At 38.6% G+C, this 12,334-nt stretch overlaps 1 protein-coding gene across 1 annotated transcript; it reads left to right on the top strand.

Annotated features, from left to right (window-relative positions):
* The first annotated feature begins 2,651 nt into the window (after positions 1-2,651).
* On the top strand, positions 2,652-10,357 carry hyal6 (hyaluronoglucosaminidase 6). Its single transcript, XM_072435820.1, has 4 exons — positions 2,652-2,777; positions 7,549-8,525; positions 8,888-8,977; positions 9,801-10,357. Exons 2-4 carry the CDS (start codon positions 7,587-7,589, stop codon positions 10,275-10,277), a joined length of 1,506 nt encoding a protein of 501 aa, XP_072291921.1. The 5' UTR covers positions 2,652-2,777; positions 7,549-7,586; the 3' UTR covers positions 10,278-10,357.
* The last annotated feature ends 1,977 nt before the right edge of the window (positions 10,358-12,334 follow it).

Raw genomic sequence — 12,334 nt, 5'->3', positions numbered from 1 at the left:
CCAAATGCGCTCTGTTCACTGTATCAAAGAATGGGCCAAAGCTAAAGGGGGTTTTGAGCCATGCAAGACCGAAAGCCAAAAATAATACTTACTCAAATAAATTAGTTTTTTTTTACTGTATTCTGATTTACCTACATAGATCTGACTGAGAAAACATATAGACCTGATAACATGAAATAAGATAAGATAACAAATAGAAAGTCATGCATAAAACATACATTCATGCTTTTGAGTATTTAGTATTAAATTGTAACATAGATCACAATTAAACTTTTTCCTCATTGTAAACCGCAATATTGATCTAAAAATACTCAATGATAGGAACAAAAAACTGCCTCACCTCTTTAGTGTCATTTTCCCGTAGCAATTTTTTAACTATTAAAATGCAGGTAAATGCAGTGGCATTTTTGAACAGTAAATATATGACCCGGAGTCTGTAAATAAAGTAAATTAAGTAAATACAGTAAATACAGAGAAGTGGGCGGGGACAGGGGGTAAGTGGAATCAGACATTTTCTTACTTTCTTACTCAAGCCTCAGTTGCAGGCTGCAGGATTACACAAACATGCATGACTCAATCAAATCCCAACGTTGAGTAAATTAATTATGAACAAATAACATTATAACTTTTAAAAGCTTAGGTTAAAAGCTATGAAATATATGAGTGGATTTTTACATAATATGTCGGTGGGAGAGTGGTTTGCATAGCACTCCTGGATGTGTACAAAGAGGTCCAGTAAAATGAATCTCTGGGATCTGAACATAGATGTAAGAACCGGCTAAACCCAAAAAAAAATTATTTCACACATTTTGTTGTAATATAAACATTGTCCAGCAGATGGCAGCAGATATAAATATTGCATTTGGGTGCAACTTCTCTGCTCCAAGCTGCTGCTCTGCTCAAACTTTCAGTGATGATAATGCCATAGTCAGAATAGAGTACCCGATATTTGTATTAGATTATCAAGGCAGACAAATGTAGATCAATAAATGCGTGTGCTGTTTCCTTTTAACCTCAGACACATTTTCTCAATAAATTAATTTGCTCCTGTTTGTCTATTTGTGCTGGCTGCTGCTCAACACAACATATTTTGCATCCGTTCTGAAGTGAATCTTATACATGTTAACTTAGAACACACACATATTTAATGAGATATGAGGGATAATTTAATTGTGTGTACATTTGTGTGTGATCCCATATGTGATGTTCTGAACCGCAGCAAAAGAAAAAAGTATGTTTGCTCATTTAAAACACGTCTATATGGCAGGAAGTGTATTCAGCAGTGTTCATTCCTGACACCTCTTCAGCATTTTAATGTTTCCACAACCTCAGCTCCATTCTGTAACATGGCACGGCAGTAAAACATGTCACCTATACCTCAACAAGAACAAAATAACACTTCACGAACATGAAACATTTTGATTTCAATTGTCTCTGTGTGCGATCTACTGTGGAATGGCTGTCGGTGCAGTCTGACTAATACATGCCCTCGAGTGTTTAGTCTGACTTGAAATAAATATAAAATTGAAGACGTTTTATGCAGCACCGATGCAGAGGTGGAGTTCGTATCCGTCTGATATTTTGTCAGCTGCAAACTGAAGGTAAGGAATGGTCAGCACCTTTCTCGTATGAACCAAGATATCCGTGTGATAAAACATCTGGAAAACTAAACTGCCTTGATTTGCAATAAAATTCTACCAATCAGCAATCTTTTTGAAACATTTCATCTGCTATTTCCTGAATGAAATAAGTGGTTTTGGCGTACAGTTAGGAAAGGTAAGCCGTATTCTTCAAGATGTTGATAGAGACGAATAAACGTGATAGTAAATAGGTTTAATCAGTATTTGCGTTATTGGTTATAATAAAACGATGGGACTTAATAAAAAAATAGCTCAGTGTTAACACTCACACAGTTTACTGCAACCACAAAATGTGCTTTGGGCGAGTCTTGAACTTTGAACTTTTTAACTGCAGAGCAAATTGCTGCATAATTTAATATTTTATATCAAACAATCTTGTCAATTATACTTCAACTGTGCGGGTTTGTGAAGAAAATGGAAGTTGTAGTGCGTTTGAATGTTTGCAGTCGCATTCCAAATTCAATGATGTTATGATTTCAGATGGAGATATATTCAAATCTAATGGTGATTAACTGTTAATTTATAATCCAAAAATGTTGAATCTTAACATCATTTTGTCCATTTTTGTCCAGTTGCGTTAAGTTTCTACCGGTAGAGGCAGGACCACTGCGCCATCTGCTGTTCCACCTCTTCAGGACAGTATCCCAGGTGTGTGAGAGCTAAGAGGCCCCATCGTCCCGGTTTATAGATCTGTGGACATGTTTCTGTATTTCAATATTCCTTCGTAATTGCCTTCCGAATTTGCTATATTAATCGATCAACAAACAAAAATCACATCTTTGGGGTGGAATATTTGACTTTTATTTTATTCATACTGATAAAAGACATTGAACTTTGTACCAGTTTTTGTTTCGTGTGATATTCATTGTTTCGAGTAATTACAGAGATATGAACAGTTAAAGTTAAACAGCAAATTCTACCTTGGAATTTGGATCTCCAGCTCAATTTGAAACCACAGAATTCTAAAAAGTTGTGCTGACCTAACCTTTTTGTTTCGTCCGGTTTGGTCCAGTTAATGAGCAGATTCACACGAGGAGGGGCCACAACAATAATACCCACGCTCTGATGGTGAGGGTCCCCAGAGACAGAGCGGTTTTTGCAGGTTTAAAGATCAACAAACTCCCCAAAGATCTAAAGGTAAGACATTTTCGTTTATTTTGGATATAATTATAAATGCACTGATGAATTTATTTGAAAATGATTATGCAAAGAACATCATTTACCCAAAGAAACCTCAACACGTTTTAAAAATGTTATAGAAAGAAGGGTACATTTCACACTTCTTAATGTATTGTCTATTTGAGCAAAATTCTAGGAAGAAAGGTTTGGTTGAGAGCACTCACCTTTTCAATAAGACAACAAGGACTCTTTGTTGATATGAGAAAGTGTGGTAAAAGTGAACTAAAATGTGTCTAATCTAGTATTACTTCAATTATCAGGTGTTTATTCAGGGAACCACCAAAGCTGACTTTTTATACACAGGCGATGTTTGTAACGTTACTTAAGATGCGTCAAACTCCACACTTGGGGCCAGTGGATTTAGTCCAATTCAGCAGGAAAAGAAGAGAGACAGTTTTAATGAACAAATGTGAGTCAGCGGTTCTGTTCAGCAGGGAACTGTCTGAGTGTTAATCAAGTCACATCACATCTGGAAACATTTGCAGGGAAAACCACAGCAGAACCAGCTATGAACTGTAACCAAGAGAAGGGTTCGTGATGGGAATAGGTTTGGACAAAAGGAATTCAAAGGTTTGTTCAAGAGAATCAACACTTCTTTCCTGCAGAAATGTATTCATGTGCTCCCAAACGTGGATGTAAAGGTTTTATTCCACAGTGTTTTGTTCATTAAACTGATCTGCTACAAGATGCTGTCAAGGCAAGCACTAAAACAAGAAAGATTAATTCGCATTTTACAGGGATAAAAATATCTTTCACAAATCTGAAGCTTGCAGAGGGAGCTATTCATTTACATTTACACAAGAACATTTACTTGAGAACGTACCGGCAGCGTAACAGCGGCTGACACTGACGTAACAGCGCTATAGCATAAACCAATGTGCTAGTCCTCATGTGTGGCTGAAGAGTTCTGTCTCCCTCTTTGGTCGGGAGAGATTCATGCGACATGATTTGCTAATTTGCGGCTGACTTCATATTTTCCGCACCGCACTGTCCAAGCCGCTCATGAACCACAGAGCTGAAGATATAAACATCAAAACCCCGGAGCAAGTTTATGACCCTTAAAAACGACAGGAGATTTCACACAAGTCAAGCCAATTATTACATTTGATTGACGATGAGGCTTTGCAGAGTCTCTGGGTTATGAAGGCTTCTTTGGAGATTTAGCTCTAAGAAGAACGAAGTGTCAGAACAGTTCTTAACTCTGCAAAACATCCAGGCTTAGTGGTGAAGGAAACCCATTGAACTTACCCAAATCCCTACAAGAAGGATCTAAACATAATGCAAATATAAAAAAATGCAGGAACATAGAGCCTTTTTTATCCAAACTTTTTCAAACAAAGCTGACAATAAAGATTTGAATATAAAAAGCAGTAAATATTATTTTTTGTTCGGAGTTTATCTCGATTTTTTGGACATTTTAACAGATTGACAAAAATGGTTGAGTCATCTCCGAGTCAGATGAATCTTCAATTAGTCTAACGTTATAAAAAAGAAGATTTTTAGATGACACATACTAAACATAGCCTTCATTCAAAAGCATTCTGACACTATAGAATGTGAATGAATGGTATTTACCAGTAGTAACCAGTTTATTGGGTTGCTCCACAAATTTTGTTTGCTCTTTTACATTGTTTTTTGCTAATGTTTCTGTGTGGTTTTGTACAGTTTGCATGTCTTCTGGCTAGAAATGTAAAGTTTTCAAGTTCTATTCCAACCTCTATTCATGATTTTCTCATTAAAGCAACATTAGGAGGACTTTTTACCATTCAAAAGACTCATTTCGATAACGATGTTCCTAATTTTTCATCATTCTTAAACTCATGTCAATTAGAAAATGACACTCCAACTCAACTCAGCAGCATCATTGTCTCAAAGGTCCTGTGTTTACCCATTGCCCATTGTTCTGGTTGTCTCTAACTCCGTGTGAGTTTGGCCCAGTCTCAGTATTTGGGGGGTCTTTCTGGTGGTGTAGACCTCTGCCTGTCCACGGTCTCCAGACCTGACGTAGTTATAGTTCTTCTGGAGACTGGCTGAGAGGCTGTTTATGTTGGAGCTACATCACCAGGAAAACCAGGAAACTCGCAGGATTATTAGAACTGGAACAGCCACAGGGTTGAGGAAATTAAATGATATATTTCATCCAAGATATTACATTTGGTAGAGTGATTATTTACTGACAACACGTTACCAGTCAGTTTTGTTTTTACATTTTGAAGATAAAATAAATGGTCCTATGTTTAGAGAACTTTTCTGGGATATGGATCACAGATAAAAAGTATGTGGTTTTGACCCCTTAATGGAGCCTTTTTGTGTGAAGTTGCATGCTCTCTGTGTCTAGGTTGTGTTTGTCCAGGGACTTCAGTTTAATTTATCAACTAAAGCCTCCAGCCAAGGTGTACAGCACTGCATCTGAAAGGTGGTGTATTATTAGAGTTACAATACTTTTAGAATTGGGGGCAAAATCTTATCAACTTGTATGATCCTATAGCATGTGCAGCATCTGATTGACTATAGTCACCAAATTCTTGTATCTGTAAATTGAACATGTTAGACATATTATGGATTTTTTTCCTGGTATTTATTATCAGATTAAAAACTAAGTACCAGTAGCTCATTATTTGGCATTTTGTTAATTGAAAACCACAATATTGATCTAAAATGGCTTAATGGCTTAGATAAGCCCCGCCTCTTCATAGTGACATTTCATGACATAAAATTTTAACCAGCAGCAGATTGTCATTTACATGTTTTTTTCTCACTGAGTGACCGTCTAATGTAACACATAGTCACTATTAGTTCTTTTAGATCTTTATTACATTCTTACATTTTATCATTATCTCTCATTATACCAACCCATTTTTTGGCACGTATCAGAGGTCTTACCTTTTGTCTGATTTTTGTCATTCAAAGTCCATTTAATTGATAATCTAAGCTTGACTTTCTGAGTAACCTTCGGTGTCCCTCGGTCTTGTCGTTTTTTTTGGGATCCGTCGTCAAAGTTGTGACTTTTCCCGATCTCTAAGAGTGGCAGAATGTAGGTGATTGGTGACATCTTCTTCTTTGGTGTTTTATGGCGGTTGGTATCCAAGTGTTACATTACCGCCACCTATTGTAGTTAGACTTCAGAATTTATTCTTTAGACTTTAGAATTTATTCTTTAGACTTTATTCTACAAATTTCATTATTTAGACTTCACTTAAAACACAACTTTGAGTACATTAATGATGCAGAAACACCATTATCCAGGTTAATAGCTCTTTGAAGTTGCATAATACAGTACAGAGGCAACTGTTGTTGTGATTTTGGGCCTTACAAAAATAAATTGATTTGATTTGATGTCCCTTCTAAGCCACCATAGCCTTTTACCACTGACCCGTAGATGAACGAAAGGTCGACTGATTGAACCAGCCTCAGTGGTTTCTTGGCCCTGATCTTGTTACACGCCGCACAGAGGGGCATGATGGGAAATTTCCCGTGGCGTCCCTGGAGGCAGCCTCAGAGACGAAGCTTCCCTCCCCTACGAGCTCCTGACAGTTGAAAATGGAAATATGAATTGGTTGCATATGAGATGGCGCCATGAACCCACTGCTTTGTATATGATGGAGGTCTGTGGCGTGAAGAGGTGCAGTTTTGGACGATTGATAAAGAAGAAAGTAGGGACAAAGTGAATGTAATAGTGTGGCGCCGTAAGTATTGTGGTTTGGGACTTTGAGGAAACCACACACGCATGCAGAATGTCAACATGTGTTAATCAAAACCATGTGACAGCAGGATTCTAGTCTGTTCCTCAAAGTCTTTCCCCTGAGTTTTATGAGTGTGGCCAGGTAGTTCATCATTGTCATGCCATTGTCAAGTTAATGTCACGTAATAGGCAAAACCTCACGGGCCGCTTCCTTTTTTCAACAGCTTGGGAAGTCTATAGATCAAATTTTGTAAGATTGGAGAATGCATGGGACAATACAGATGGTGAAATGCAGTCTGAAACTAAACATTCTCACACTATTCTTTAATGACCGTGAAATATCAAACAATATCAACAATCAAAAGCAATTTTATAGGTGTTTATTGGAACAAAAAAAAAAAGTGAATTACTTTATGATTTAAAAGGGTTGTAAGAAAAACCCAAGTACCCATGTCATTCGATATTAAAAGTAGTATCAAAACTAGACCATAGACACAATCAACTGTATTGATCCTTTTCAGAAATAGTAACCTCATGGTAAAAAAAAACCACAAAAACGATTATTAGAATATATTATCAGAATCAGAAAGGGTTTATTGCCATTGTCAATGAACATAATTCACAAACATAGGAACTTGGTGATTCAGTGCAACATAAAACAATGAACAATCTTGTAGAAGTCCACTGCACGGAACCATCAATGCATGTTTTTTTATTGTGGTATCAAAAGTTTTCGTATTGTGACAACACCAAGGTCTAATATCCCAATTTATTGCACAAAACATGGAAAATAATCAAATGAGTTGGCCTGTGAAGTGCTTGTCCTTATGGCACACTACACTACACTTTGTGTGGACAATTCACATTTACACTTCATATAGAGTATGAGTATGTTTGCCCTGAAACTGTTTCTTTCATCAACCCATTTGTTCCGTTGTGGAATCTGGAGCATCCACTTCATTGACCCTGTGTTCTCTCACTGTTTGCCTGCTTATTTGTGCTCACCGAGGCTCATAATATGTTAATTCTTTCTTCTTCTCCATCCAGTGAGCATCTGATAATAACCCCATGTCGACCTTCCGGCCATGGCATCCAAAGGGCTCCCCCTGGTGGTGGTTTTGGCTGTACTGGTTTGCCTCGGAGTGAAGCTTGAAGTTTGGGGAGACCAGCTAAAACCCGGGCGTGCGCCACTCATCCCTCATAGACCGTTTGTCGTGGTCTGGAACGCTCCCACCGAATCCTGTCGCCAACGATTTAAAGTGGACTTGGATTTGAGCGTTTTTGACATTGTCGCAAATCTTAACGAAACTCTAAGCGGTCCAAATGTGACTATTTTTTACCATAGCCATCTGGGATACTACCCATACTACTCCAACTCTGGCATAGCCATTAATGGAGGTCTTCCCCAAAATCAAAGCATTACGAAACATCTCAGCAAAGCAAGAGTCGATATCGATAAAAGGGTTCCGCACAAAGATTTTAGAGGACTTGGTGTCATTGATTGGGAGAACTGGCGACCGCAATGGGTACGCAATTGGGGCGCTAAAGATATATACCGCAACAAATCCAAGGAGCAAATTCGGAAATTGCATCCACATTGGCCAGAAAGCAAAGTAGAAAAGGAGGCGAAAGAGAGTTTTGAGAAAGCAGGGCAAGCATTTATGAATTTGACATTGGCGTTGGCGAAAAGCAGAAGACCAGAAGGACTATGGGGGTTTTACTTATTCCCGGATTGCTATAACTACGGATACAAACAACATCCGCAAAAATATACAGGAGAGTGTCCGAACGTAGAGCACGTGAGGAACGACCATCTGATGTGGATGTGGAGGGAGAGTACGGCCTTGTATCCGTCCATATATTTGGATTATGAACTCAAGTCTTCGCCCAATACGGTGAAGTTTGTGCACTACAGAGTCAAAGAAGCCCTGAGGATCGCTTCAATCGCACGCAACGACTACGCACTGCCGGTTTTTGTCTACTCCAGGCCTTTCTACGCGTATACCTTCATAGTGCTGTCCCAGGTAAAGCTGGGTTTTAAATAAAAATGTCTAATGGTAGTATGTGGTGATATGGCTAAGTGTGTGAAGAATGTCCATAGTCATTTGTATATCCCTTTTGAACCGCTGGGTCCTTTTATGCCACTTTGTTGTCATTTTAACGTTTGAATTGGCCATTTTGGGCAATAAACCTTAATTTTATGCACATTTTCCAATACTCACGTCGCAGTATTGCATTGGCCACTCGTACAAGTTTCACAAAATCCTTATGTAACTTTGCAGCTCTTATGTGGCACTCTTTTGACAGCTGTAAAACAATATCAATTCCATTGTTGGTCAAAGGGTACGTGTACATAAAGGAATGAACTCTGAATTCTTCTTGATAGAGTGACCTGATCCACACCATTGGAGAGAGTGCTGCTTTGGGCGCGGCTGGCGTTGTCTTGTGGGGATCATCAGAATATGCCCGATCACAGGTAATAACATTCAAACCTATAAATCACAAGTGTTTAATATGTGACAGAACGAATTAAGAGTTAAATACATGGTCCGTTTGTGTGTTTGCCATGACTCAATTTCTGTAATTTATAAAACAATTCAATTTATCGGTAAAGTTGCTTGAAATAGCTTTCTGTGCCAGCCTCAGTGTCATGAGATTGAGTCATGGCTCAAGATTATGTTATACTTTATATTCCCTAAGGAAATTCATTATTTTAATCGGACTCATTCTTCTAGGTAACCAATCTGAGCTTGGTCAGGAGTATCTTAGCTGCAGAATTTAGGCAGTTTTACCCAATTCTGTTTTTACTAACGGCATGTCAAGAACACTCTTGTACACGAGAGTTATAACCATAACAAAATATCTGCTCAAATAGTAAGATTGATTGTCTGTTGGTCAGACTATCCATGTTATTCCAGTAATTTCAATGGAGAGGTGAAAAGCCTTGCTGCTAAAATATTATATAAAGTAGGTTGATTTGTGTAAAATGTTCAAGGTTCATGTGCACAAACAGGTCAACACATCACCGTTTCTCAGGTTGGCTTGAAAACGTCTTTATAGTCTGTATAGAACTTATTTGCTGTTGAGATTGGCAGAAAAATCATATAACTGGAATGGTAATGGCGGTGCCAGTGGCAACTTCCTGAATAAGAATAATAATGTTCTACCCAAAAGAACCCTTTTACTCCAATGTCATTGTCTTGTTCTTAATATGAAGCCACAGAAGTTAATAGTTCAAAATCATATAATAAACTCTTGGATATTTCAGAACCAAACCCAATGTTTCTGTGTCTCTCCAGAAAAACTGTCTGACGGTCAAACACTACATTGACGGTCCCCTCGGTCACTACGTCATCAACGTCACCTCTGCGGCCAAACTGTGCAGCAAGGCTCTGTGCAAGAAGAACGGACGCTGTGTGCGGAAAAGCCTGGACTCCGCCTCCTACCTGCACCTGAATCCTCGTTTCTTCCAAATCTACCGCAACCCCTCTCCAACCAGGGGTCCACTCTTCACCGTCAGAGGTCATCTCAACAACCACGACATCCTCGACATGAAGCATAAGTTCACTTGTCAGTGCTTCCAGGGTTGGACGGGGGTGTATTGTGAGGTGCCCCAGAATCCTGTGCCTGTCCAACCAGAGGATCCACTGCTGCCCCATCCCAGAGAGCGCGGCCTCCTGGGAGATTTACTGCTACTGTTGTCACTGCATTTTTCCTGTATCTGTGTTATAATGTTTTTAGGTTTATGCTTGATTATTAAGTGTCTTATATTGTGAGTACAAAGGAATGAAGAGGTGGTGAAGAAAGCCAAGGTAAGTGGGCCTGGGTCAAGAAATGTGTTTTAGGAGAAGAGAATCAAAAGACTCTAGAGGTGCACGATCAAACTTTTCTGATGGGAGGTTTACCACTTGCTTACATGGAGATGTTATTACTTCAGAGGACTGGGAGGATTCAGAGATGAGAGCTGGAGCCAGGTGGGAAACCAAAGAGGAGATTTGTTTCAGAGACATTAAGTTTGCTATTGTGCTACAGAGGAGGTTGCAAAGGGTTAAAGAAAATCGTGTATTTTAGCTACATTGTTACCTATGTTTTAATATTCACCCTCATTAATTACAACTAATTAATATTATGGTTCAATTCCTGCTCGTTGTCCTCTAACCCACATATCCTGGTATGAAAATGTTTGGTGGTGGTCAGAGGAGCCGATGGCAGCTTTCTCCCATCTGTCTGTCCCGGGGCAGTTGTGGCCAGAACAGTAGCTCACCACCGAGTATAACGCATAATTATAGTTTTTACAAATTATTTTATCAGCTAAAGTCCAGTATGTTTTAGTGTATTACATCTTAAGCCAAGTACATTTTAGAGCTGGGTCCAGATGGAACATGCACCATGAAGCCTTTGCACGTAGAGGTGTTTGTAAGTCATTTTGATGGTAAATGTATGTGTATGTTTCAATAACTCTGGATCCAATTTAAATGATTTAGAAACAGTGCCATTTTTCCACATCCCATGAGCCATTTTTCTCTATAGTTTTACTAACAGATCTAGTTGCTGACAGTGCATGTTTGCAGTGTCTCTCAACTGAACTTTGTTGATGCTGATGCCTTTTATTGGAGTCGCAGTGGCTTGCGGTGGGACAGGTCACATGACTAACCTCTTTAACAGTAGTCCCGGTTTGATCTCCTGGGAAAGGGAGGGACACGTGGGTTTTTGGTTTTCTGAGACGAGAAGCTTCTGTAATCGCACCCAGGATTAAAAATACGTCAAAGTCAGCTCTGTCAGAAAAGATGCTTTATCTGCTCCAGCTGACTGATCATGGTTTAGCATTTAAATCTGAGGTTGGCTCCAGAAGAACACATGACAACTGAAGACGTCATGTTTATTTTTTACTTTGGATGCGCTTGAATAAAGTTAATGGTGTCGTAAATGAGTGATGAGCGGATCTAGGATTATCTTTCAGTGCACAGTGCATTAAAGACCACCACACCCTGTCTGTCTTTTAAGGGTTTAAGTGACTATATCTATAAGTAATTCAAAGTAATATAAATAATTTAAACCTGACACATAATCAAAATATGCTGTTGATTACTGATAAAATAATATAACAATCTATGACGCAGAAATTGTTGGGTGCTGTAACATTGGTTCTAATTGGTCCCACCCACATTGAAACGTTGGATGATAAAATCTACCTTTCCCTGACCTAATAATATGTCTTTCTTTCGTTCCATTAAAAAATCTCATAGAAAATATTTGTGAAAAACAGCCAGGAGTAGTAGTGTCAGTAAAGCCATGTATTTTAAGTCTCCATGACACTTGAAAACATGGTAAACTGAACTCGCTTAAACATTTCCAAACAATTTGACCTTTTGAAAAAGAAGATTTAGTCCAACGAAAACAAAATTAGGAAACATTTCAGCTCCTCTGCCTGGGCATTAAACCACTCAGCTGTCAGCGCTGCACAAAACATCCACCCAGACCTCCCACTATTGAGCAAAGTGTATTTCATCAACACATTAGGGAAAAGAGCTTTCAAAGTGCTGGGACAAACCTCCAAAAGAACACTGTGTAACTATGATAATGTGAGTTTGGAAATCTTACTTATTTGAAAACCCCAGATCTTACTGAAAATTGGTGCAAAAATTCATACTTGGAGCCTTCTGTACAATTGATCTTTTTAAGTGCAATATTTGAAAGTTTGGTATATGTAAGAGCTACTTAGATGCAGATTGGACAATGCTGTTGTGCCCAAGTGAAAGCTTATATGAGAGCAATCTGACTTAATAAAAACTAATAAGAAAGTTGTTCGCCAAGTTCAAAGAGAATGAGTCTG

Source organism: Eucyclogobius newberryi, unplaced genomic scaffold, assembly GCF_026437365.1.
Source record: "Eucyclogobius newberryi isolate DKJ021-1_F unplaced genomic scaffold, fEucNew1.0.hap1 SCAF_7, whole genome shotgun sequence".
Classification (NCBI taxonomy): domain Eukaryota; kingdom Metazoa; phylum Chordata; class Actinopteri; order Gobiiformes; family Gobiidae; genus Eucyclogobius; species Eucyclogobius newberryi.
The sequence above is the reverse complement of the archived record's forward strand: the minus strand, read 5'-3'. Positions and strand labels throughout refer to the sequence as shown.

Excerpts from the sequence above, each read along its gene's own strand:
- hyal6 (XM_072435820.1), top strand. The coding sequence starts at position 7,587 with ATGGCATCCAAAGGGCTCCCCCTGGTGGTGGTTTTGGCTGTACTGGTT. Across the intron at positions 8,526-8,887 it reads CCTTCATAGTGCTGTCCCAG|AGTGACCTGATCCACACCAT; the intron begins GTAAAGCTGGGT and ends TCTTCTTGATAG. Across the intron at positions 8,978-9,800 it reads CAGAATATGCCCGATCACAG|AAAAACTGTCTGACGGTCAA; the intron begins GTAATAACATTC and ends GTGTCTCTCCAG.